Source organism: Penicillium crustosum (assembly GCF_028827405.1).
Source record: "Penicillium crustosum strain IBT 35664 chromosome Unknown utg000005l_segment0_segment0, whole genome shotgun sequence".
In the NCBI taxonomy this organism is placed as follows: domain Eukaryota; kingdom Fungi; phylum Ascomycota; class Eurotiomycetes; order Eurotiales; family Aspergillaceae; genus Penicillium; species Penicillium crustosum.
Window position 1 is genome coordinate 2,571,244 of NW_026623126.1, and position 22,307 is coordinate 2,593,550.

The following is a 22,307-nucleotide window of genomic DNA, read 5'->3' on the forward strand; positions in this document are numbered from 1 at the left end:
TAAACCCGCGTTATCTTCAACTATGTAATTAATTTGTTTCTACTGTAAAGTGAGGGTGGATCTAAATTAATGCCTAGCAATATGAACCAATGAGAGAGTTATGAACCAGTGGCATAATTAATCGCCCGTACTCAAGAGTCAAATGCACAAAGGTGCAGCTAAAATTGTGCATAAAATAGTCGGAAAGTTCCAAGGTTGTTGCCTATGTCGTCTGACCTACATTGCTGCCTGGTTCTTTAGGCTATCGACTGCATGTGTGTTTGCGTGTTTGCCGGGGTGAAGGTTCTACCTTCCTCCCTTTCTCTTTGTTTTCTTCTTCAATTCTCTGTTGGCTTATATTCGAATGATCATTGGCTGTGCTCCCTGTTTCCTGCTTCCGGCTACTGGCAAATATTTGCCCTTGTCCCAACCATCAAACATTTTCTCTTCGCCAGGTAATAAAATACCATCATAGTTTAGGACATGAAGGCTGAACTCCGATCCGCCTATGTACTTACCTCCATATGCGAGGGAAATATCACAGCCGGCGCAGCACTGAAAGTACCTCAGGACCTGAGTTACTAGAAGCTCGGGTTTCAGGCTTACCAAAATGTGGCTCCGGGGGTCAAATCAGCTTACCCCGAATCTCGGATACGATAAAAGATTATTACCAGGCCTACATTAGCTAGCCCTGGAGTTATCCATGGAGTTAACCTGCACACTCTAGGTCCAGTGTCTTCCATGGTTACTAAGAGTCACTACCTAGTGCCCTGGTGGATACCTTGCCACATTAGCGCCTTGTCAGGTACCTCTGATTGGCCAAGTCAATAACTGAACCTCGATCATTCCACGCCCTGTGGATGATTTCTCCATATAGCTTGGCAGCTTATATTTGTTTAAACTGGCCCCCGAAAGCTTCCTGCAAAATGTATGTTATAGTGAGCTGGGGATTTACTAAATTTTATACTCATCACAACATTTGAAAGCTTCATCTACTAGGGCAAGATTTCCCTACTTGTTCTTCCTTTTGTCGTGGTCGACCTCGGCTCTGAGAATGGAGGAAATTACAGGCTCACATTTGACAAATGAGCCTGAGAAGGGGCTGGGGACCCCAGCCGAGGGAATGAGAGGCGGCACTGATATGTCAAATGTTCGTTATGGGACGCAACTCCCGCCCATGGATGGTGGAATGAATGCCTGGCTGTTCCTCGCTGCGTGCTTCGTTATGGAGGCTCTCGTCTGGGGGTTCGCCTTCACCTTCGGTGTCTTCCAAGCGTATTACAGCGACATGCCTCAATTCAAGGACTCCGGTAATATCGCCGTCATTGGAACCTGCGCTATGGTAAAATTGAACATTTCATGCTCCAACCCGACGCGAGCTAACTCCTATCCACAGGGAATCATGTATCTCGACCTCCCTCTTGTGTTCGCCGCCTACAGACAATGGCCAAAATATCAACGCTTCGGCTGCGCCCTAGGTGTTTTACTAATGTGTGCGGCTCTCGGCCTGAGCTCCCTCGCCACAAACACCAACCACCTTATCGTCACTCAGGGGATATTCTATGCACTCGGCGGCAGCATCGCCTACGCTCCATGTATCCTCCTAATGGAAGAGTGGTTTGACCGGCGAAAGGGCCTCGCGTTTGGTGTCATGTGGGCCGGCACTGGAATCGGCGGTGTTGTTCTCCCTATCGTCATGGAACAGCTGCTGGGCAAGTATGGGTTCCGGATTACCCTACGAGGCTTCGCAGTCGTGTTGTTTATTCTCACGGCACCGCTGGTCTATTTCGTCAAGCCGCGTGTACCTATCCCAGATAACCGACCCAGTCCGCCTGCCCCAAACTTCCGGTTCATGTTTACATCCACCTTTGCTATCTTCGAGTTTTGCAATATCGTCGAGGCGCTCGGCTTCTTCTTGCCATCTATCTACCTCCCGACTTACGCAGGCATGATCGGTGCCTCGACTTCCCCCCAAGCACTGACTGTTATACTCTTCAACTTGGCCTCCGTCGTCGGCTGCGTACTTATGGGTGCCATCATCGACAAACTAGACGTGACGCTCTGCATCCTCATTTCAACTGTCGGATCCTCTATCGGCGTTTTTCTCATCTGGGGCTTCTCTACATCCCTCGCTCCTCTGTTCATATTCTCGATCATATACGGTCTCTTCGCAGGCTCATACACCAGTACCTGGCCTGGTATTATGCGCGAGGTAGTCCACAACAAACCCTCCGCTGAATCAAGCATGGTCTTTGCCTGTCTTGCGGCCGGAAGGGGCGTCGGGAATTTGGTTTCCGGTCCCCTTAGTGAGGGTCTTATCAAGGGGTTGCCGTGGGAGGGGAACGCTGGGTACGGTTATGGGAGTGGATATGGAACCTTGATTGCTTTTACAGGCGTTACAGGCGTTGTGGGTGGTGGGAGTTACGCTGCGAGGCGTATGAAGTGGTTGTAAACCCTGCTAACCTACCCCTACGGCCTGCAAACCTGATAGATATTGGTAAATTATCGTGGATTACCGGGGATTATCCGACAACAGTTGATATACGAGCGCCACTACCTTTTAGTGAGATTCTAAATTGCACAGCCAAAAATATCTGTTCTTCCCCGTGTGTCCAAGTAATAATTCTATGGACTTGATGACACGAGTAACAATTCTCAATGAACTTGAGTAATCATTCAGCCATCTCTGTTTCAATGTCATTTTACGGGCGACTAAGTATGCCACCCGGCACATAACTCTCTCATTGGATTATATTGCTAGACAATAATTCAGATCCACTCTAACCTTACAAAAAGTATAGTCTTTATAATTGTATCAACTTGCATGCCATATATATGCATTTACTTAATACCTTACAGGAGCATTTAATTGATAACAAATATTAAAGCTTACTGGGTATACTTCCACCGTACCTAGTTAGCCGTATTGAGTAGACGGGCCCCAGGGGTTCTTAATCAGCTTATATGATTTACTATAGGATGGATCGCCCGGGCAGGTAGGTATCCATAGATAGATCTATAGGTAGATAGATCTTTGAATCATCGACCATACCATAACACCATTCTATATTCTTCGTCTTATTTAATGATTTCACTTTATATAAACCATTATTACGAGATATAGGCACTACAGGATTGTGGACCTTATGGAAGGGATTTGGTACGAGGAGTCAAGATCTTTGCCTCGTCGATGGTTCCAAGGTAAATAGTCAAGGGTGCAAACTACTGGTAGTTGATCTTTATGGTAAAATGATAAGAACAAGAATTTCAACAAACTGTGAACTTTTGTATGAGATTCAACCATTGTATTTGACAGATTTTGACAGAAACTTTAATTTAATTGCGATCTATTACTATGTAGTTACACCTACTAGATACCGGGAGCAACCTTGGAAGTTATGGCATCGTCTCGTTTCTTCCTGTTGTAATGGGGGCACTACAGTGGGGAGATAGATGGAAGAAGAAGAGTTGTTATTTGTAAGAACTAATTAAATAAAGGGTTTAAATACCCTTAGCACCAAACATCATCTGAAGACTGCTCAGTCTGTCAAACATCCATGCCTGCATGTTCAACACTTCCTTCCATACCAAATGCTCTAAAGCCTATGATGAATCCTCTCTGGTCGGGCAACGAACTACTCCATACCTAGACATTCTAGTGATCCTAGCAACCGAGACCACAACACACTTTCTCAGGACATGCTTCAATTACGCGCTACGTTCAACTTACTCAAGAGAGGAAACGAGAGTGTTTAGGCTCGTATTTCCTCCAATTCGACCGCCTGGGATACCCTTAATAACACTACTTCCGTCCTCCTCACCCAGCAAGGCCGTATCCTACGGGAAAGGGACACCCGCGATCTAAAACGCGTCGCCCAGCGGTGAAGGGCCCACAGCCAGACTTTGCAGACTACCTTGACCACTGTGGATAGTCTACAGGAGGAAATCGAAGGGATTCTTATCCGCATGGAAGAACGTATTCGGCAGTTCCGCGGGTAGGCATCTGAGACTAGCCCCGCGTCGCCAGACCAGCGTAACCACCTTGAACAACGCATAGTATAAGGAAATTAAAGAGCCCTACCGTGTTTTATATTTTTATCTTCTATTTTTGTAGGGTTTCTGGCGTCTGCTAGTCTAAATAGAGCCCCTGTGGTTGAAACGCAATAAAACACATTCTTTAGTAAGTATATTATAAGCGATAAGTAGAAACATAAGCTGCAGAAAAGGAGGTATATATCAATAAGAATTTTCGCTTAGGGGTTATACTGGGGCTCTAGAGCTGGTGTTTAATAAAATTTGATGGAACGAGAGTGATTGGTTGCTATGTAGTTGTAGCGGTAAGCAGGGCTCTCTCCCGAGGTGGCTAATCTATGGTTGCCGAGCTCTGGGTATTGTAGCCCCAATTTCTCTAAATAGCTTTCAGCTCTCCACCCCAGAACCATCGTGGTCCGCTTTTCACCTGTTTAGTCTGGATATTCATATGAAATGGCTGATTCAAAGAACTTCGGTTTGTTCTTGATTATAAATGTATCTTTGCACATAACTTTTTACTGGAGTGTACAAGATATTATTCAAATAATAAAGTAATTAATACTCAGCGCGTCTTGGATGTGGACCCAAAAGGAACACGCTAAAACCTCCGAATTCGTGGCCTTCCCCAATAGATATCCATCTCTCCGTCTCCACTACTCGTGAGATTAAATTTGACAGGGTCTGTTACCCCTTTCCCTTTAGGTATAACTCGGCAGGACTGTGCGGATGACCGTTCCTGTTTAAATATTAAAACTTTTCCCCACTTTTGGACATGATTAATTTCTTACCTACGCTCGCTACCATCATGATGGCTTATTTCTGGGTCTCTATTGTCCTATTAATTCCACGGGCTCTAGCAGTCCTTACTGAATCCATAGCAAGTTCTGCTACAGTCACTACCTCTACTGCCGCGGCACCAAGCTGTACATCCTCCCTCATCGCCAGTCTCTGCAGCTACTCGAAACCGGGCCCAAACTTTGCCGTCGCCAGCGACAGTAGGGCCTCCTGCTGGGACTACTGTAATGCCCACCCTCCCTGCAACTTTGTTATCTTCGTTGCCGGCAACCCTTACACGGGCACCGGCACGTGCTGGTTGTACCCTGGTGAAACGTTCGATGCGAGTAAAGGTAGTTCGGATTGTGCCAATCCCAGCCTGTTCGCCTACAGCCAGCCCGTGTGTGCTGGCGGGAGCGCAACCACCACTGCTGGCGCCTGCGCCGCCACCGCGACCCCCTCTGCTATTGCCTCGGTCTGCGGGTACCCGGCGCCTGGTGACTGCTTTAACGATTGCATTGCTAGTACGGGTGCATCGAGCTGCTTGAGTCAATGTGCAGAGGCCGATTCCTGCAGCTATGTCGTCTTTAATCCGCATAATCCAAGCAACTCGCCGTATGCCCCGGGCAATTGCTGGATCTTTCCGAACGGCACATTTAACGCTGGGTCTGTGACCACTTGTAGTGGCGCCCCTGAGCAGTTTGTGTATAACAACTTGTGTCCCAAGCCATCGTCCTCGCTTTTATCATCTGCTACGGAACGCTCTAGTGGCAACGGAACTGCATCGACAACTCCGGACTCCACTACTAGCGCCGGCACGGGCTCTAATGGCACTGAAACCGCAGTTAATACTACGGGCTCAACTACTACCAGTGAGAATTCTGCGCCTGTCGGCCTCTCGCCTACTAATGCATTAACTGTATGCATGGCTATATTCATATGGCATGCCCTTTAGCGATATCCTTGTATGCATTTGTTGTTTCCTCTTTGTTCGGCTAAACAAGCTATTGGAAACGATATATTATTAATGGACTTCGTCCGATAACTTCTAAACAAGCCCTATGTCTCAGTTCAGTTCCAAGTAATAAATGAAGAAGGCTTGCCAAAGGTGTCAGCTAGTATATCTAAGCCAGATAAAAAAATATTCCCACCCTTCGTAACATCATGATCGGGCCTGCACCAGGTCCTTTGGGATAGCACGTAGCGCCTTATTGGAGAATATTTTATGTTCTCCGATCGGCTAACTATAAGGGGTGACTAGAACTCATTGCCCTTTCCATATCACCCAACTTCCTCACGATGTTCTGCTCTAGAGTTCTCTGTAGTCGAACTGCTATCGAGGTTCCAGACTCTCCATCATAGACTGGTCTCTCCACCTCATCAGCGCGCAAACACAGCTCGACAATTTCCCTATATGAGTCACCAAGTTTACTGGAAATTTGTTGTAGGCAATTGTCAAAAACGTCCTCTTTGAGCAACCGCTTTTGGACAGCGATCAATTCTGAAGGCCTGGCAGAATCCAAATTATCGAAATCGAGGAACTCATGAATTGGCTTCCAAGTTGCTATTTCTATCAGCAAAATACCGAGGCTGTATATGTCGTACGATTTTCGGTACTCTCCGCTGTTTTGAGAAGACTGTGCGAACGGGTGTCGATAGATATCCTCACGGGGATTGAATCTCGGCTTCTCAGACAACTCATCTAGGATATTAGGTCGAGACAGCTCGTATCCTAGCACGAACGGTTCTTTAAGATCAAGATTCAACAGTGGTTGTGAAAAAAAGACGATTTTCTCACTCCGCAGCCCCTTGTGGACCCAGTCAACAGCATGGAAGGTGTGGACACACCCAGCCAGGGTAGCGCATAGAGAGATTCGCATGGAGAGTGAGGGTACTGGTTGTTGCTGGAGAAGCTGTCGAAGTGTCACAACTTGCGTTATAGGACGATGTGGAAGCTTCTCGAAAACAATCCCGAACCACTTTTGGTCGTCGTGGTTAAACGCAAGGTACCCAAGACAGGGTGGCAACCGAAAGGCTGCTGGTATTTCGTCGCAGAGGAGATCGGTCAAGAGACGAATTCGATCCTCAAGTCTGGAATTGGCCGAATCGTCATGTGGCTGGTTGGAATGGTAGCTGCTCCATTCAATCCAGATATTTCGGCCGTCATAAGTCGCAGAAATATGGCTTTCGGGGAAACCCTGATCAATGGCTGGAGAGTTGAAATAAAAATGCGAAAGATCCAACGGCTTCCGGCCTGATATAACAGTCTCCGCGCCCATCTGACCGCCAATCTGTTTGTACTGTATCTTTACCTCGGTGAGTTTCTTGAGGTACCTTTGCTTCTTTCTTTGTGCTTCCATCTCTCGTAAGAGTGGTTGCCGAATATGATTGTCGTGCAAGATATCTCCACCTAGCGACGAATCTCTCTCATCGGCCCCATTACTTAACGCCTCGACCAATCCAGATAACCCCTTGATATCGTCACGAATTTGCAGAATCTCGTTATAACTTATATCCATAGCAAGCTGCAATCGTTCGACTCGCGCACTGTCAAGGAGAGATATAAGAAACGAGTTCAGAACTCCAAGCTTCGCAATGACGTTCTCGAAACTTGATTTATCCACAGTTGCCCATACTAAACGTTTGGGCTCCAGTGCAATAGTGCGAAGGTTTTTTCCAGTTTGTACTATCCCTTGCATTACCTTGCGAAGTTTTTTCAAGCGCTGATGTTTTTTTCTCGTCAGAGACAAACGAGGCACCGTCTGAATCGTCCAAAGGTAGGCAAATTAGAGTGACCAGGTCAGTCTCCGGTTCCCCCTGATCACCCCATCTAGTTTCACCTTGAGTTTCCTCATATTTTCCATTCCTTGTTGCATAATCCTCAAAGAGCGTCTTTATCTCAGCAAGCACTGCCAGAAGCAAGGAACTGTTGAGTCGGAGTGTTTCACACAGAGTGCCATCAGTATAGAGGACTCCGGCTTCAAGCCCAAAGTTTAGGAAGCGCTGTTGTTCCGTTTGGAGGCGGATCTTGCAATAGCGGTATTCATCTGGCATGCCTACCGCCTTCGCGTAGTACTGATATGCTGGTGAAGAAGTTAGCCGTGATGGTACAATAACAAATATCATGCTTGTACCTTTGATGCATTCGTCTAATGTCTGAATAATTAAAGATGTTACACCCACTGCCGCACCCAGGATAGATAGAGGGTCTGCCATGATGGAAAAATAGAAACTAATCGAAACTTAGATTGGACAAAGCAATGAAGAAGGCAAATTTGAAATTATTTGTGAGAGCCAAAGGGATAAAAATAATCCATTAAGCGTGAACTATTGAAGATATTGGTTATTGCGTGCGGGGTTGGTGTTAACCCTCCCCTTCTACGGAGGTCCACGGGTCACAATATTGCTTATTTCTTAGTTTCCACTATCCCGAATTCAGCCTAGCTAATACATAATACACCCGGCCCCTGAGCCCGTGGGTCTACCATCGTCTCCACGCCTTCTACTTCTTAGCCATAGCCAAAATGGCTATCAATAGCTCAATACACACGTTGTATCTAACCACCCTTTCTGAAAGGACTTTTGCTGCTCGAGTGGCTTGAAATACTCAAATATTCCAGAGCGCAAATTATGTATAATAAATAATAAATTACACTCAGCTGAACCATCACACAGCGTACTAGTAATGTAGGAAAAAGCAACGTTGTTTTTTTTTTTCTTTTGGCCCCCCTCCGTACATACTGGCTGTGTGGGTGATTAATATTGGGCAGAAATATTATGACATAAGCATGATTGGTGTGGACAGCTGAATTCCGATTGTCAACACTCATCAAGATGATACACGATCGAGTACTACAACGTGACTGTAAGTGCTTCCTGGAGATATGATACTGCTGTGGGCTAAAACATGTACAATAGACTTTGGAGCCCCGACCAAGCTTCCCGACCGTTTTTCCACACCCGATCCCTCGTGGAGAATAACGGGTACTTCTTGCCCCCGCTTTACCGCATACCACACGGCGCCGTACTGTGATTAGAACCTATCAGGGAAAATTCACATTTGCACATAATGGGCTCGCCCGAAGGAATACAGAAACAGGCAGAAAATCTGTATGGTCAGAAAAAATACAAGGAGGCCGAAAAGCTGTTCGACGAGGTAGTACATTATCGGGAGACGACCCTCGGCAAGGACCATAAACGCACGCATTTCAGCAAGGATCGGCTGGCACAGACGCTATATCATCAGGGAAAATATCAGGAGGCAGAGAAAATGTACTACCAGCTAGTACAGGGACATGAGAGGGCCCTCGACAAGGACCATGAACACACGCTTACCGGCAAATATTTGCTGGCACAGACGCTTTATCGGCAGGGAAAGTACCAGGAGGCACAGAGGACATTCCAAGAGCTAACAGATACCCGTGAGAAAACTCTGGGCAAGGACCACGAACATACGCTTACCGGCAAATCCTGGCTGGCACGGACGCTATATCAGCAGGGAAAGTACCATGAGGCACGGAGGATATTCCAAGAGCTAGCAGATACCCGTGAGAGAACTCTGGGCAAGGACCACGAACATACGCTTACCGGAAAATCCTGGATGGCACAAACGCTATATCAGCAGGGAAAGTACCAGGAGGCACAGAGTATATTCCAAGAGCTAGCAAATACCCGTGAGAGAACTCTGGGCAAGGGCCATGAAGATACCCTTGCCAGCAATCAACGATTATTTCAGACAAAATTGGCTGAGCGGCAAGAGTCCCAGAAGGCTGGAAAGCCATTCGATAGAACAGTATACGGACAGGAGAAGATAACAGGCAAGTACCATGGGGACACACCTAATAGTCAACAGCTAACGTAGGCTGGCAGGGATGCTGCTAAATGAGAACAAATACCGCGAAGCAGAGGAAGCATCGCGCCGGGAAATACGAGCCCGTGATGCGTTTCTAGGCAAGGATGATAGGATCACGCTTGACCTCAAACTTAATCTGGCACAATCACTACTTGAGCAGAATAGACACCAGGAGGCAGGGAGTATATTACAAGAGGTACAACATGTTCGTGAGAGAACTATGGACAAGGACCATAAAGATACGTCTGCCAGCAACCAATTTTTACTTCAGACAAAGCAATTTGAAGAGCAATACGAAGCAGAGGAAAGATTGCGCCAGAAAATACGAGCCCGTGATACGTTTCTAGGCAAGGATGACAGGATCACGCTTGACCTCAAACTTAATCTGGCACAATCACTACTTGAGCAGAATAGACACCAGGAGGCAGGGAGTATATTCCAAGAGGTAGAAAATATCCGTGAGAGAACTCTGGGCAAAAAGTCTCCTGCAGATTCTGTATCTCTTGCACGTTCATTGCCTCTGGTGTATGGCACTACAGCCATATCGCAGAAAGTACAGTCTCCTGCGGACTCACTGCCTCTGGTGCATGGCACTACAGCTATATCGCAGGAAATGCAGTCTCCTGTGGACTCACTGCCTCTGGTGCATGGCACTACAGCCATATCGCAGGAAGTGCAGTCTCCTGCGGACTCACTGCCTCTAGTGCATGACACTACAGCCATGTGGGGAGCCGGGTTAAACACCTTTTTCCTAGCGCCAACGGAAAGTCGAAAGCCTTACAATGACTCTGAAATATCTCAAATATCTACACTACTACGACAAACTAATTCCGCTTGGAGCCGTGTCCCTCGCACCTATATCATACTACGGACGATTGATTGCTTGCATCACCTCGACGAACTAATTGATCTTGGGTTTTCTGATTATTGGCTCCCTGTCAATCAAAGCAGCGTACCAGATTGCCTATCACCCAAGATGCGGAGCCTCTTCCTAGGTACTCAGAAATTGATCTTAACGCCATCAATAAACCTGGAGAAGGGCGCAAAGGGTCATCATTGTCATTTCGAAAGGGGCGAGTCGCTTCCCTTCGAGAGCAGAGGAGTCTTAGGTAATGGAGGGTTTGGTCAAGTTGACAGAATTCTGAGCCGGATCAGCTTCAGGGAATACGCGAGAAAACAAGTTCCGCGGAAACGAGCGTTTGGTAGACTGGACGTTGCGGCCTTGAAAAGTATTATTGGGGAGATTGAGGCAATGAAAAAACTGAAGCATCATCATATTGTGGAATTTGTGGGAAGTTACACAGATCCTAAATACCTTAGTGTGATAATGTATCCAGTTGCCGAGCAGAATCTTTTTGACTATTTGAAGGCAGCCGGTAGTGCAAACCATGGAGAGATACGAACTTTTTTTGGTTGTCTCGCCACCGGGCTTCAGTTTCTCCATGACCGCCAGATCCGACATAAAGATATCAAGCCACGCAATATCCTCGTTGACAAAGGGCAAATTTACCTCACTGACTTTGGCCTGTCACTGGATTTTGAAGATGCCACCGGTAGTACTACTGTTGGGACGGTGAATTTCATGACCGCACGATATTGCGCTCCCGAAGTGGCACTGTGGGAACCTCGAAACACGTCCTCCGATATCTGGTCTCTGGGCGTCGTCTTCCTGGAGATGATAGTTGTTCTGAAGGGCAGGACAATAGACTGGATGGATGACTTTCTCAGAGCTCATGGGTCACATCAGACCTTTATCCACTCGAATCTAACTGGGCTTGAAAAGCTTTTGGCTGAACTGAAACAGACGGTGAATCTCTCTGACAATGTGGCCCTGGTCTGGATACAGCAAATACTGCAGAAACAACATAAATCGCGTCCAACTGCAGCAAGCCTGGCTACATCAATTACTCAGCCTTATATTCATGGGGGCCCGGATACTATTTTCTGCGGGATATGTTGCCTTACGCCTGGTGACACAGATTCTGATACTTCCGATGACCCCGAGGCGGAGAACTTTCTGCATGAATTTTCTTTACGCACGTGCGTACAGTAATTGGTGTCTGCTGAATACATACTTGACTTCGATGTTCACAACTTGAAACAGTGAGGTCATTTTATTTTTTTGCACATGGGTAGAAAGGGCTTCAATTTTTGTGGCCTCAAGTGCCCTCCGCACGTCCCAATTCAAAACTCTTATAATTATTGGCGAAAGAACATATGTCCTGATTAGATCTTTCGTATTTCATCCTTACTGCCTGTCGTGGACGTCCCCTGGCAGTTCACATGGGTCATAGGATGGGACTGTGGAAAGTTATAAGCCAAACCCTGCATTTGCTATTACAGATAACAGAACCTTAGACAGAAGAAACATGCGCCAAATGACCCAATAACCAAGGCAGGTCAACAGATCACACAAATGAAGGGTATGGGTATGTGCTAGGCTGAAATCCAGTCCAAAATTTTGCCTAGATAAACCAACATCGCACGTTGCCTTGACTGTCATGTATTCACGCAGCTATCGCTCGCCTCCAGTGACATGCTACAATCAAGCGTTGAAGTGCTTGCAACAGATTCACAATCGGGCACAGGTAGCAGCACGGACATACACACATTTACCCCGAATCCAATTGATATTTCGCCTCTCCTATTTAAGGTCGCAGATCGTAGTGGGGGGGGCTCTGTGTTGGTCGAATATGTAGAGTTCGATTCGAGGCCTCCAAAAAACATATGCCGAGATCCTCAGGACAATTTGAAAGCTTTATCATGACTTAGAAGATTGAGAATGTCGATATCTTCACGAAGATGGACACTGCCACTTTGGGGGGCCCGGACAAGAAGGGACTACACCAAGGCGGTGGCCAGCTAGCGGATTGACAAAAAAGGATGAGGCAGTACAACTCTCGAAGATTCTGTGTTTTGAATCACAACAACTGACCTAAATGCATTATCTATTTCGTTCCGCAAAACACCTACTACCACCATAGCAACTTGGAAATACTTATTGAGGTAAAAATAAAAACATACAACAGTGAGGATTCGCTGGTGGTCACCCACCCAACTACTAACTCACCGGCGTGTGGCTTAAGTACGGCTGAGCGGACGGGAAGCCCTGTTTTCCACACCCTATGGTCGTATGTATCATGTTAGTTTTCACAGAGGATTATAGGGTAAAATAAATCTAGGACTCTTGGTGAGTTTAGCGTCGCGGGTGAGAGGTGAGTGAGCAACAGGAAGGGTGAGAACTAAGGTGTCCTACCAATTTTCATATTTCCTGATCATATATATCTATGCGCGCCGGGGAACGAGCGAGAGACCGAGAAAGATAAAGAATTATTGAATTTTGAGATTAAATTGAGGTTGACTACCAATTATATATAATCCAACCTAAGAGGCAACACAATGACTGTGGCCAATTGCATAGTCATACGCCACTAGTTAGACTGCAGCAGGTTAATTGAATTTTGATTGATTGATTGAATGACCGTGGCCAAACACTTCTTTGTCACTACATGCCAGGAGTTTTCTAATTGATTGCTCTGACTGAGATTCTCACATGGAAATCTCCAATATTACTCCTCAGTAGGATACACAACCACCCGATCCAAATCCGCACCCTTGTGATCAAACCCGTTATATAGTCCCCCGACTGTGATGGTATTCTTCTTCCCTTTGTTCAGTGTTAACTGCAGGGGTGTAGAGAGAATGATACCTTTGTGTGTATCTCGTTGGTATAGAGTCTGCATGCTCGAAGGGTCTCCGTTGACAACCACGCTACTAATTCGACGTAGCTGCCACGAACCACCGATTCTGTCCGGGGTACCTCCAGCTATTGAACGTATTAGAATATCGGAACCACAATGTAGCTCAAGGCAATATGTTGAAGGCTACTTACGTTGGTCGCCGAAACCCAAGTCGTCAGTGTCTAATCGTAATGTTAGTATCGTTCAGGGAGACTAAAATTAAGAACAGCCGGCGCACTTTGATAGTAGAATGACACCCATTGCGGTTTTCCAGATCCCTCAATATTTTCAAACGTAACAGTGCTGTCATTTCCGTATATTCCAGTGAGAATAATGCCATCGGTAGCAAAGTTCTTCCAGCAAATCCTATTAGCCAAGATAGTCCGATGCCTGAAATGTTATAATTATACTCACAGCCTCCTGCTTATATGCATCACCGTGCGTTTTTGCCTCTTTCGCAGGGTATGTTGTTCCCTTGACAGGTTTCCAGTCCCCGGTTTTCCTAAATCCAGTTAGTATGGATCACACGGCAAAGGTAGAAGAAAGCACACGTACACGTCAAGATCGTAAACATCGTGCCACTCTAACTCAAGAGTCTTCTTATACTCATCAGTCTGAATTGGCAACCAGATATAACGACTGTCCCAGACAGAATTGGAATCCCATTGATCTCCGATGTATAGGTGCGTTGTCCTTTTTGTACCATTTATTCTGAGCGTGTATCCAGACTGCGAGTTGAAAGTCCGTGTGTTTAATGGCGCGACAATAAACGGCTGCGACCAGGGACCGCTTAGTGAGTCAGCCCGAAATGCCACCACGTCTGAAAGGTTAGCCAAGCAATTCATACATCTTCAAGAACTAGGCATCTTACTATTTGGTCTATATCCAGTTTTGTGGCTCATAAGTGCCCAGTAACTCTTCTCTGTTTGCATGATAGTAGGAGCCTCAAGATCGAATTTTGGAAATCGGTACACGACCTTTTCGAGAGCCGTGAGGTTATTATTCATGCTTGAGAGATACACATCTCGTCCATCTCGACTATCTCCGTTCGAGTATAGGGCATATGACTGGCCATCCTTGTAGTCAGTGAACAAGCCGAAATCCTGGGACCAGTTTCCAAGGGGCGCTGTTGCGTCAACGAAAGTGTATGGCCCACCGATTGTGGAGGATACTGCGTGGCCTTGGAGAAGGAGCCCGTACGTCGAATTGTCTGCATGCCACCACATCTGTTTAGTTAGTCTTGGAAGGCAAAACATTGAGGGAGGTCTGCATGCATACATGATAGTCCCCAGTCTCGGGGCTGTAAGCCACTTTAGGTCGTTGGATCACGCCACCAGGAGCAATGTATGGGTGTCCCTTGATCGGGGCTGTACATGTTAGATTATTCATTGATCTCTAGTATAGTGATAGAGAGTTACCTAGGGCCAGTCCCCCCGACTTCCAGGTACTCAGATCTTCCGAACTATAAACAGAGACACCTCCACCTTCTGGCTCCTCTTCTGTCTTATGTTCGCCAAACCACCAGAAAAGGCCAGACTTCTGGTCAAAGGTAATTCCGGCACCGTGCGCATTGATGAAGTTCCCATCTGTGTCGCGCCATCTGCCCCCAGGGACAATATATTTACTTTGCGCCGAGACAGCCAAAAGGGTAGCCAGAAAAGCTGACAACAGTCGCATATTGACGGTGTTGTGCCAATTGTTTTTTGGGATGTCAGAAATTATGCCAATTCGTCAAATTGGAGTTGATTTATACTCTCATCTAGTTGTCGGCCTCTATTGTACCGACATTGCGGGGTAAAAGGAAGACGTTATATCCTTCATCTTGGCAGGAATATTTTGTAGTTTGGTGTTTAAAACATTCCCTTTCATGATTTTGTTATGTTATACCCTTCGCGCGTCTAGGAGGTATGTATTTAGTACATATTTGGACTATTTGATCCACCTAGGTTTGCCATTTACGTATACTACCAACTATCCTAGTTCTATGAAAATTATCATAGCCTACACGGCCCTCAAATGCCAAGAACCTTGGTAATTTCACTTCGCAACCTTGGAATAAACCGGGGAAGCAATAAAATAATGCGGATCTCCTATTGGATACCCTGAAGAGGCTAACGGGCGACGGAAGTTGATTATCCGTCTATTCCATGACAACAGGGACTACCTAGGCAAGGACTGGACCATAGGTAAACGCTATCCTTTGAGGTTAAGCAATCTACGCCAGTGGACAGTTCTACTTCTAAATGATTGCAGTGTTCAAAGCCAGTCTAGTAAGAGAAGAAAGAATAATTCAATGACTGTGGAATAAAGAGAGCTTAGACTTTGGACAGCAACATCTCAGCAATGCATGCCTTTCATGTAGTGGTTTAGTCTGAAAATAATCGCACCTAGGGGTTCATCGAACATAAAGGTCTAAGAGGTGTAAGAGGTACTATTAAAGATACATAGGTATTTACGTCTATTTTCGTCTTAGATTTGAGCCAAACTACTTGTCAATAATTTGACTAGATTACAGGTATTTATGGCGTAGGAACATCTCTAGCCCCTCCTCTCTACTCTGAGGGATGGGCAGTCTAGAAGTAGCAAGATACTGCAAGGACGAATGAAAGTAAATTAAGAACATGAGCTTGCGTTGGCTTCAAAAGGCTACTAGTCAACAGCACCACGTAGAGGTCCAAGCTCGTTGCTGTTGGATCCCCTGAAATGCCCACTGCAGTCCTAGGAGACCCCGGTCTTCCGCAAAGACCGGTCGGATTATTTCTCCTTGGAGCTAACCCGTTTGTTGTTGGATAATCTCAGTCGGGATCGGGATCGGGGTCGCCACGAGTCGGGCATTGCAGACACACGTCTTGTAAGATCTCAGTTGGATCGGGGTGGATATATAGTTTGAAGATTTATTTACTTTCCCTCTGATGTACTTCTCGGCTATATTCTATTTACCACTATATACATAGTTTTCTCTATGTATGTGACGATCTTCCGTATTTCTACAGGAAGTCGGACATCCATGTCACGTTGACAAGCTTTGGCAACCTACTCGCATAGCGTAGATTTCATGTGATACAACGCTGCAATGACATGAATGACGCTGCATCTAGGCACAGAACAAGCTCATAGATGGTGGTCCATTTTGCCAGGCCGGACTTGTCGTCTTTGTAGTCAGTTGATCTTCATCCTCTTAGTTCATACGCCCGGACTTCCGTCGCGCAAAGCCCCTCGTGGAAAGTTGGCTCATTTCGCAGTGTTTTTCTCGAATCCTATACTATAGCTACCAGTCCTTCTCAACAGCCATGCGCACATTGTGCAAGTACATAACCTTGAATATATCGAAGCTGACATTTTGACTGTAGCCAAGTTCGTGTAGTTGCTGATCCAAATACACTCGCGTAAAGTTCGTCACGGGCCATGCTGTTTGTGTTGTTTGTGTTGCTAGGGGATCTTCATCCTGTTCAAGGCCTAGGGTGGCCATATTCCTAGTTGGACCAAAAAACAATAGGAATGCTACACGAGATGTATCCACACATACCACAAAAATTAGAGAAATAAGTAGTGTTGATTGTTCTCACAATGTACTAAATTCTCGTAAATAGAACGCTGAAAGGATCGATTAAGTTCGGAAGGAATGATATAGTTGTGCCATTGTCACATGCTAAAACGGTATTTGTTTGCATTGTTTGCAAAAGTGGGGTTTCCAACTTCCAGGGCTTTACCGCTTTACCCTCCAGGGTTGTCCCTCCAGTTCTCACCCTTCTCTCCCCATCTCCAGTATCTTCAACTGATCAGACTCTTTTTAATCAGACCTGAAACGCCACATTATTGAACCTCCGAATGATAGGGATTTCAGTGAATCTGCTTACGGAAAACTCACCGCATTGTCTTGGCAAAATGAACTGACACCCAGCCTTTGTTCTGGAAAGGAGAAACCCCCGAAATAATGTGGATCCATTTTAAGGATCAGCAGGGGTGTACATACGGAGTACATATGCAGTACGAATTAAACTACCGATGATCGTTCGGGAATTGTCCCTGGAAAAGTACTAGGCCCAACTGTCTGCGGGTAGATCGCCATGAACTAGTGACAGCCGCGGCACACCGGCCTTGTCTTCAACGGCTTTTGTAAAAATGGAGAACAATGCGGACAATCCCGTTGTTCAGGGGGAAAACGGTGCATAAAAGCTGGCAGGATTTCTCTTTTGGAAGCCCAACTCACTCATAGTCATTCTTTGTCAATATGATTCTTTCTTATATCTTTGGCCTGCTGGTCGCCACGTCCGGCCTGGCCAAAGCCGTTAACATCACTGGTTATGAATATGTGGTTGTGGGTTCCGGTGCTGGTGGTGGTCCTCTGGCTGCCCGCCTCGCTCTGGCTGGCCACAAGACATTGCTCCTTGAGGCTGGTGATGATCAGGGTGAAAACTACAACTACACCATCCCTGCCTACTCCGCCAGAGCCTCTGAAGACGAGAAGCTTTCCTGGAATTTCTTCGTTCACCACTATGAAGATGAGGAGCGTCAGGCTCGGGATTGGAAGGCTAGCTACGACACGCCTGATGGCGGGATATACACCGGCCTAAACCCTCCCGAGGGCTCGACCTTGAAGGGAACCCTCTACCCTCGCACGGGTACCCTCGGTGGTTGCACTGCCCACAACGCCTTGATTGCAGTCTACCCACACCAGTCTGACTTTGAATACATTGAGACTATCACCGGCGATAACTCTTGGACACCCGACAACATGCGCAAATACTTCACTAAGCTGGAGAACAATGGTTACTCCCTTCCTGCAGTTAAGGGCCACGGTTACGACGGCTGGTTGTCGACCGAAACCGCGCCCCTTAGCATCGTGTTGAAGGATACCCAGCTGCTGAGCATGCTCACCGGCGGTGCCTTTGCGCTTGGTAACTTGACCAACAGCATCATGAACATTGGCACTCTACTACTTGGCGATGCCAATGCTGATAAGAAGACCCGTGACACCGAGCCCGGCTACTACCAGATCCCTATTGCCACCGATGACGCCCACCGCAATGGTCCCCGCGAGTTTATCATTGCTGTGCGCGACGCTAAGAATGACGATGGCTCAAAGAAGTACCCTCTTGATGTCCGTATGAACACCCACGTCACTAAGGTGACTTTCGACGAGACCGAAACCCCTCCCCGTGCTACCGGTGTGGAGTTCCTTGAAGGCGAGCACCTCTACAAAGCTAGCCCTATGTCCAAATCCGCTCTTCCCGGTACCCCCGGTTCCGCCACCGCTTCTCGCGAAGTCATTGTTGCCGGCGGAGTATACAACTCTCCCCAGATCCTCAAGTTGAGTGGCATCGGACCCGCCGAGGAACTCAAGAAGTTCGGTATCAAGGTCATTAAGGATCTCCCCGGTGTCGGCACCAACCTGCAGGACCACTATGAAATCTCCGTCCAGGGCAAGATCGAGGAGGACTTCTCCTGCCTGGACAAGTGCACCTTCAGCATTCGTGACCAGGACGACCCTTGTATCAGCGACTGGGAGTCTCCTATCCTTGGTGACCGTGGCATTTACTCATCCCCCGGTCTTGCCGCCACTATGCTGTACAAAAGTTCCACAGCCGGCGATGACTTCGATATCTTCGAATTCGGTGGTCCCGTCAACTTCCGTGGTTACTTCCCCGACTACAGCATCAACGCGACTGACGAACACAACTGGTTCACCTGGGCTATTCTCAAGGCTCACCCCCGCAACTCCGCTGGTACCGTCGCTCTTCAGTCCGCTGATCCCCTTGACATGCCTAAGATCACCTTCAACTACTTCGACACCGGTGTCGGCGACTACGATGCTGATCTTACTGCTCTCTATGAAGCCATCGAGCTTGCCCGTGACGCGTTCAAGCGCCAGCTCGTCAACGTCACTGAGGTTCTCCCCGGTGCTGATGTCCAGTCCAAGGAGGATGTCAAGGATTACATCAAGGATGGCGCTTGGGGCCACCATGCCTCCTGCACTTGCCCTATTGGCGCTGACGATGACCCACGGGCTGTCTTGGACTCCAAATTCCGTGTCCGCGGTGTCTCCGGTCTTCGTGTTGTTGATGCTTCCGTTTACCCCAAGATCCCCGGTACCTTCACCGCTGTGTCTACTTACATGGTTGCCGAGAAGGCTGCTGATGAGATTCTGAGCGAGCTTAAGGCCAGCTCTTAATTGATTCGGGCGTGCTTATATATGTGAAGTTGCGAGCTTTGTGATTCTTTTGGATGGAAATGTGCTCGGTGCTCTTGCTGTCAAGCCATTCATTATTATGTGTGCATATGTATATTTAATCGATCGTTGACCAAATACAAAGATCTTGTATATAATTCTACTGGATTGATTGGTATTTCTTTACTCACTGCAACTAGCTTGCTAGACGGTTGATTCATTCGCCATCCAGGCCTGGTGCGCCCTGGCCAGGGCCAACTCTCAGGTCAGGCTACTACTTACTGCACTACCCCAAATTCAACCATCCATCTAAAACGGGATTTGTGCATTTGTTCTATCAGAGTTCCAACCAGCTCAGGTATTTATGCTGATCAACATCACATATAACAGCAGGTCTATCTCTGATTAATTAGAAAAACAGGAATTTCATTGGTTCGTGTGTAGTTCGTGTGTAGTTCATTAAACGATAATTCATACCAAAGGCGTCATTTCATAAAGCAAAAATGGCATACCCATTCAGTGTTTCCATCTGCTCCTACATGTTGGACATGTGGAAGCGTTGTCTGTTTCTAGCCATTGGTCGATGCATTGTTTGTGGAAGTTGACTCCACAGCGCGCCTTGCACCAAACCAATTCTTCAAGGTGTTCATGACCATCCGCATCATTATCGTCAGCATCGGAATCCTCATCGTCATCAAAATCAGAATCAAAATCAGAACCATCATAATCATCCTCGTCATCGAGGTCATCGCCACTACTACTCTCGCTATCCTCCTCTTCGTCCGAGTCCCCATCTTGCGAACTATGCAAATCGCACAAACAGATACCACATTCTCCTTCGACCTCCCGGCGAGTTGGCTGCGGTATTCCATTCTGGCTGACCGTGTTACCAATTCTACTGGAGGCGCGAGCCACAGTTGGTGTGCTCGCTGGTCTTTGACTCGAAACAGGAATAGCGCTTGTTTGACGGCTGGCCTGGGTTTGGACTGGCCGAGGTACTGGGATCACTGACTGATTGGTAGAAGATTCCGTCGAACCTCTTCTCAATGGTTCGTTAACATGATGTACTGGAATATTTTCGCTAGATGCGCTTCCCCCGCTACTGGAATTGACGACCGCACTCGTGTTTCTTCCCTCGCGATGACGAGTGTTTGTAGTAGTCGGTAGGACAGATTGAGCAGCCTCAAGGCGTCTGATCTTTTCCTCGGCCTCACGGAGTCTTTGCTGAAGAACGGCAATTTTCTCCTCCATTTCTGCAGCAGCAGTCTCTGAGATCATTCGGGATGATGCTCTTGCTGGCCGTGTATATGGTGTTGAAACAACCTGCGAATCGAGGTATGTACGGACTTGTCTTTTCCAACGACGCACGAGATCCGAAGCCTGGTTCTGGTGGAACCTTGTGCATAAAACATGAGGAGCCAGATCCTCTAGCAGTATATCGATGTTCCAACCTGCTTGCAGGTCTTTGGTACCCTCGTTGAGAAGCATCATTGCCGAACGGCGACCGCGTGCATTTGTGCGCATGTGACAACGACGGCCCTGTGAAGGAGCGTAGCCGGCACACCAAGGTTCTTCCTCCGGTTCGAGTTTGATGATAGCGGATAGAGGAGCCATGGGGAAGGTTGCGACACGGGAATATCGTGAAGGCATTATGGATTTATAGATTTGGGGAATTTAGAAATAATCCATCGAAATATGCTGTTGGGCACGGAGGGGTTCTGTTCGGTTGCTATATAGCATCCGGGGGAGAGCCATTTGTATTAATCGCTTCAGGCTGCACATTGAGCCTTGCAAGTATCCCTGTAGACATGGCAGGGTTCTATGCCACAACAGCGTGGCTCAGCCCCCAGAATAGAAACTAGACAGCGCTAAAGGATTGAATGAGAGATGCCTGAGGACGGACACCAATGAGCACTGACACTATGAGGTATAGTGCATAGCACTATCTTGGGGCTGTGTTTGCGTTGGGATTAAAAGAGGGGTTATCAGACCACTGTTGGCTCCCAGCGGCTTTTGATAGGCTCTGAGAGACAGATGCAAGGAACTTTTGTCATACGCAGGGACGCTAAGTTAAGTACCCTCTTCATTATTGGCTACTATAGTTTTATGACTATGGGAAGCACATGGGAATGCGGGCCGCGCCACCAAAGCCAAATCGCGATTCTCGCCTTCTCGTCCTGTCTATGGCGGACTTATCTTTTTATATGCCCATATCAGCTTTGACTCTATTATGTTCTCCGACACATAACATGATACATACGACCATAGGGTGTGGAAAACAGGGCTTCCCGTCCGCTCAGCCGTACTTAAGCCACACGCCGGTGAGTTAGTAGTTGGGTGGGTGACCACCAGCGAATCCTCATTGTTGTATGTTTTTGTTTTATCTTTTTTGTTCTTTGGAAAGAAAGTCCTTCTTGCCGCCCTACTCTTCAGTCCATTCAGCCCATTCAATTCACCTGAATGCCCTGAACACCACTATTCTACACCTGAATATCCTGCACGCCCCTGAACCGCTGACGTGTCTTTCCCCTCCCGTACTGAATTTTTTCTCACAGGTGTGTTTGATCACAACTCTCTGGTACTGATTTCTACCGGTTGACACATGTCCACCTAGGATTCAAATGACAGTAGGAAAGAAAAAGAAGGAGGGCCACCTAGGAGAATCAAACTTGATATTGAATATAAATTCGCTGGAGGTCACCCACCACACTACTAACTCACCGGCGAGGGGCTTATGTACAGTCAATAAATTAGTTTGGTG

At 47.0% G+C, this 22,307-nt stretch overlaps 9 protein-coding genes across 9 annotated transcripts, besides 6 other annotated features; 5 read left to right on the plus strand and 4 right to left on the minus strand.

Annotated features, from left to right (window-relative positions):
• Positions 1-1,033: 1,033 nt before the first annotated feature.
• N7487_011658 (uncharacterized protein) lies at positions 1,034-2,431 on the plus strand (the record flags this gene model as incomplete). The annotated part of the gene is made up of 2 exons (XM_056879388.1): positions 1,034-1,321; positions 1,376-2,431. 2 exons carry the CDS (start codon positions 1,034-1,036, stop codon positions 2,429-2,431), a joined length of 1,344 nt encoding a protein of 447 aa, XP_056724707.1.
• Positions 2,432-4,816: 2,385 nt separating this feature from the next.
• Positions 4,817-5,740, plus strand: N7487_011659 (uncharacterized protein; the record flags this gene model as incomplete). Its single annotated transcript, XM_056879389.1, has 1 exon — positions 4,817-5,740. The coding sequence occupies one exon, from the start codon at positions 4,817-4,819 to the stop codon at positions 5,738-5,740; it is 924 nt and encodes a 307-aa protein (XP_056724708.1).
• A 289-nt stretch (positions 5,741-6,029) lies between these two features.
• Positions 6,030-8,001, minus strand: N7487_011660 (uncharacterized protein; the record flags this gene model as incomplete). The annotated part of the gene is given in 2 exon segments (XM_056879390.1): positions 6,030-7,471; positions 7,488-8,001. 2 exon segments carry the CDS (start codon positions 7,999-8,001, stop codon positions 6,030-6,032), a joined length of 1,956 nt encoding a protein of 651 aa, XP_056724709.1.
• An 853-nt stretch (positions 8,002-8,854) lies between these two features.
• N7487_011661 (uncharacterized protein) lies at positions 8,855-9,646 on the plus strand (the record flags this gene model as incomplete). The annotated part of the gene is made up of 1 exon (XM_056879391.1): positions 8,855-9,646. One exon carries the CDS (start codon positions 8,855-8,857, stop codon positions 9,644-9,646), a length of 792 nt encoding a protein of 263 aa, XP_056724710.1.
• A 10-nt stretch (positions 9,647-9,656) lies between these two features.
• On the plus strand, positions 9,657-11,690 carry N7487_011662 (serine/threonine-protein kinase; the record flags this gene model as incomplete). Its single annotated transcript, XM_056879392.1, has 1 exon — positions 9,657-11,690. The coding sequence occupies one exon, from the start codon at positions 9,657-9,659 to the stop codon at positions 11,688-11,690; it is 2,034 nt and encodes a 677-aa protein (XP_056724711.1).
• Positions 11,691-12,609: 919 nt separating this feature from the next.
• Positions 12,610-12,760: a sequence feature (Protein overlapping with rRNA (N7487_011663, KAJ5394022.1) was converted to a misc_feature.).
• Positions 12,761-12,791: 31 nt separating this feature from the next.
• Positions 12,792-12,879: a sequence feature (Protein overlapping with rRNA (N7487_011663, KAJ5394022.1) was converted to a misc_feature.).
• Positions 12,880-12,893: 14 nt separating this feature from the next.
• Positions 12,894-12,903: a sequence feature (Protein overlapping with rRNA (N7487_011663, KAJ5394022.1) was converted to a misc_feature.).
• A 303-nt stretch (positions 12,904-13,206) lies between these two features.
• On the minus strand, positions 13,207-15,054 carry N7487_011664 (uncharacterized protein; the record flags this gene model as incomplete). Its single annotated transcript, XM_056879394.1, has 8 exons — positions 13,207-13,463; positions 13,530-13,559; positions 13,616-13,730; positions 13,792-13,879; positions 13,933-14,197; positions 14,249-14,603; positions 14,656-14,744; positions 14,796-15,054. 8 exons carry the CDS (start codon positions 15,052-15,054, stop codon positions 13,207-13,209), a joined length of 1,458 nt encoding a protein of 485 aa, XP_056724713.1.
• Positions 15,055-16,645: 1,591 nt separating this feature from the next.
• On the minus strand, positions 16,646-16,846 carry N7487_011665 (uncharacterized protein; the record flags this gene model as incomplete). The annotated part of the gene is made up of 1 exon (XM_056879395.1): positions 16,646-16,846. One exon carries the CDS (start codon positions 16,844-16,846, stop codon positions 16,646-16,648), a length of 201 nt encoding a protein of 66 aa, XP_056724714.1.
• A 762-nt stretch (positions 16,847-17,608) lies between these two features.
• Positions 17,609-19,549, plus strand: N7487_011666 (GMC family oxidoreductase; the record flags this gene model as incomplete). The annotated part of the gene is made up of 1 exon (XM_056879396.1): positions 17,609-19,549. One exon carries the CDS (start codon positions 17,609-17,611, stop codon positions 19,547-19,549), a length of 1,941 nt encoding a protein of 646 aa, XP_056724715.1.
• A 513-nt stretch (positions 19,550-20,062) lies between these two features.
• Positions 20,063-21,196, minus strand: N7487_011667 (uncharacterized protein; the record flags this gene model as incomplete). The annotated part of the gene is made up of 1 exon (XM_056879397.1): positions 20,063-21,196. The coding sequence occupies one exon, from the start codon at positions 21,194-21,196 to the stop codon at positions 20,063-20,065; it is 1,134 nt and encodes a 377-aa protein (XP_056724716.1).
• A 479-nt stretch (positions 21,197-21,675) lies between these two features.
• Positions 21,676-21,867: a sequence feature (Protein overlapping with rRNA (N7487_011668, KAJ5394027.1) was converted to a misc_feature.).
• Positions 21,868-21,954: 87 nt separating this feature from the next.
• Positions 21,955-22,064: a sequence feature (Protein overlapping with rRNA (N7487_011668, KAJ5394027.1) was converted to a misc_feature.).
• A 96-nt stretch (positions 22,065-22,160) lies between these two features.
• Positions 22,161-22,307: part of a sequence feature (Protein overlapping with rRNA (N7487_011668, KAJ5394027.1) was converted to a misc_feature.) that runs on past the window's edge.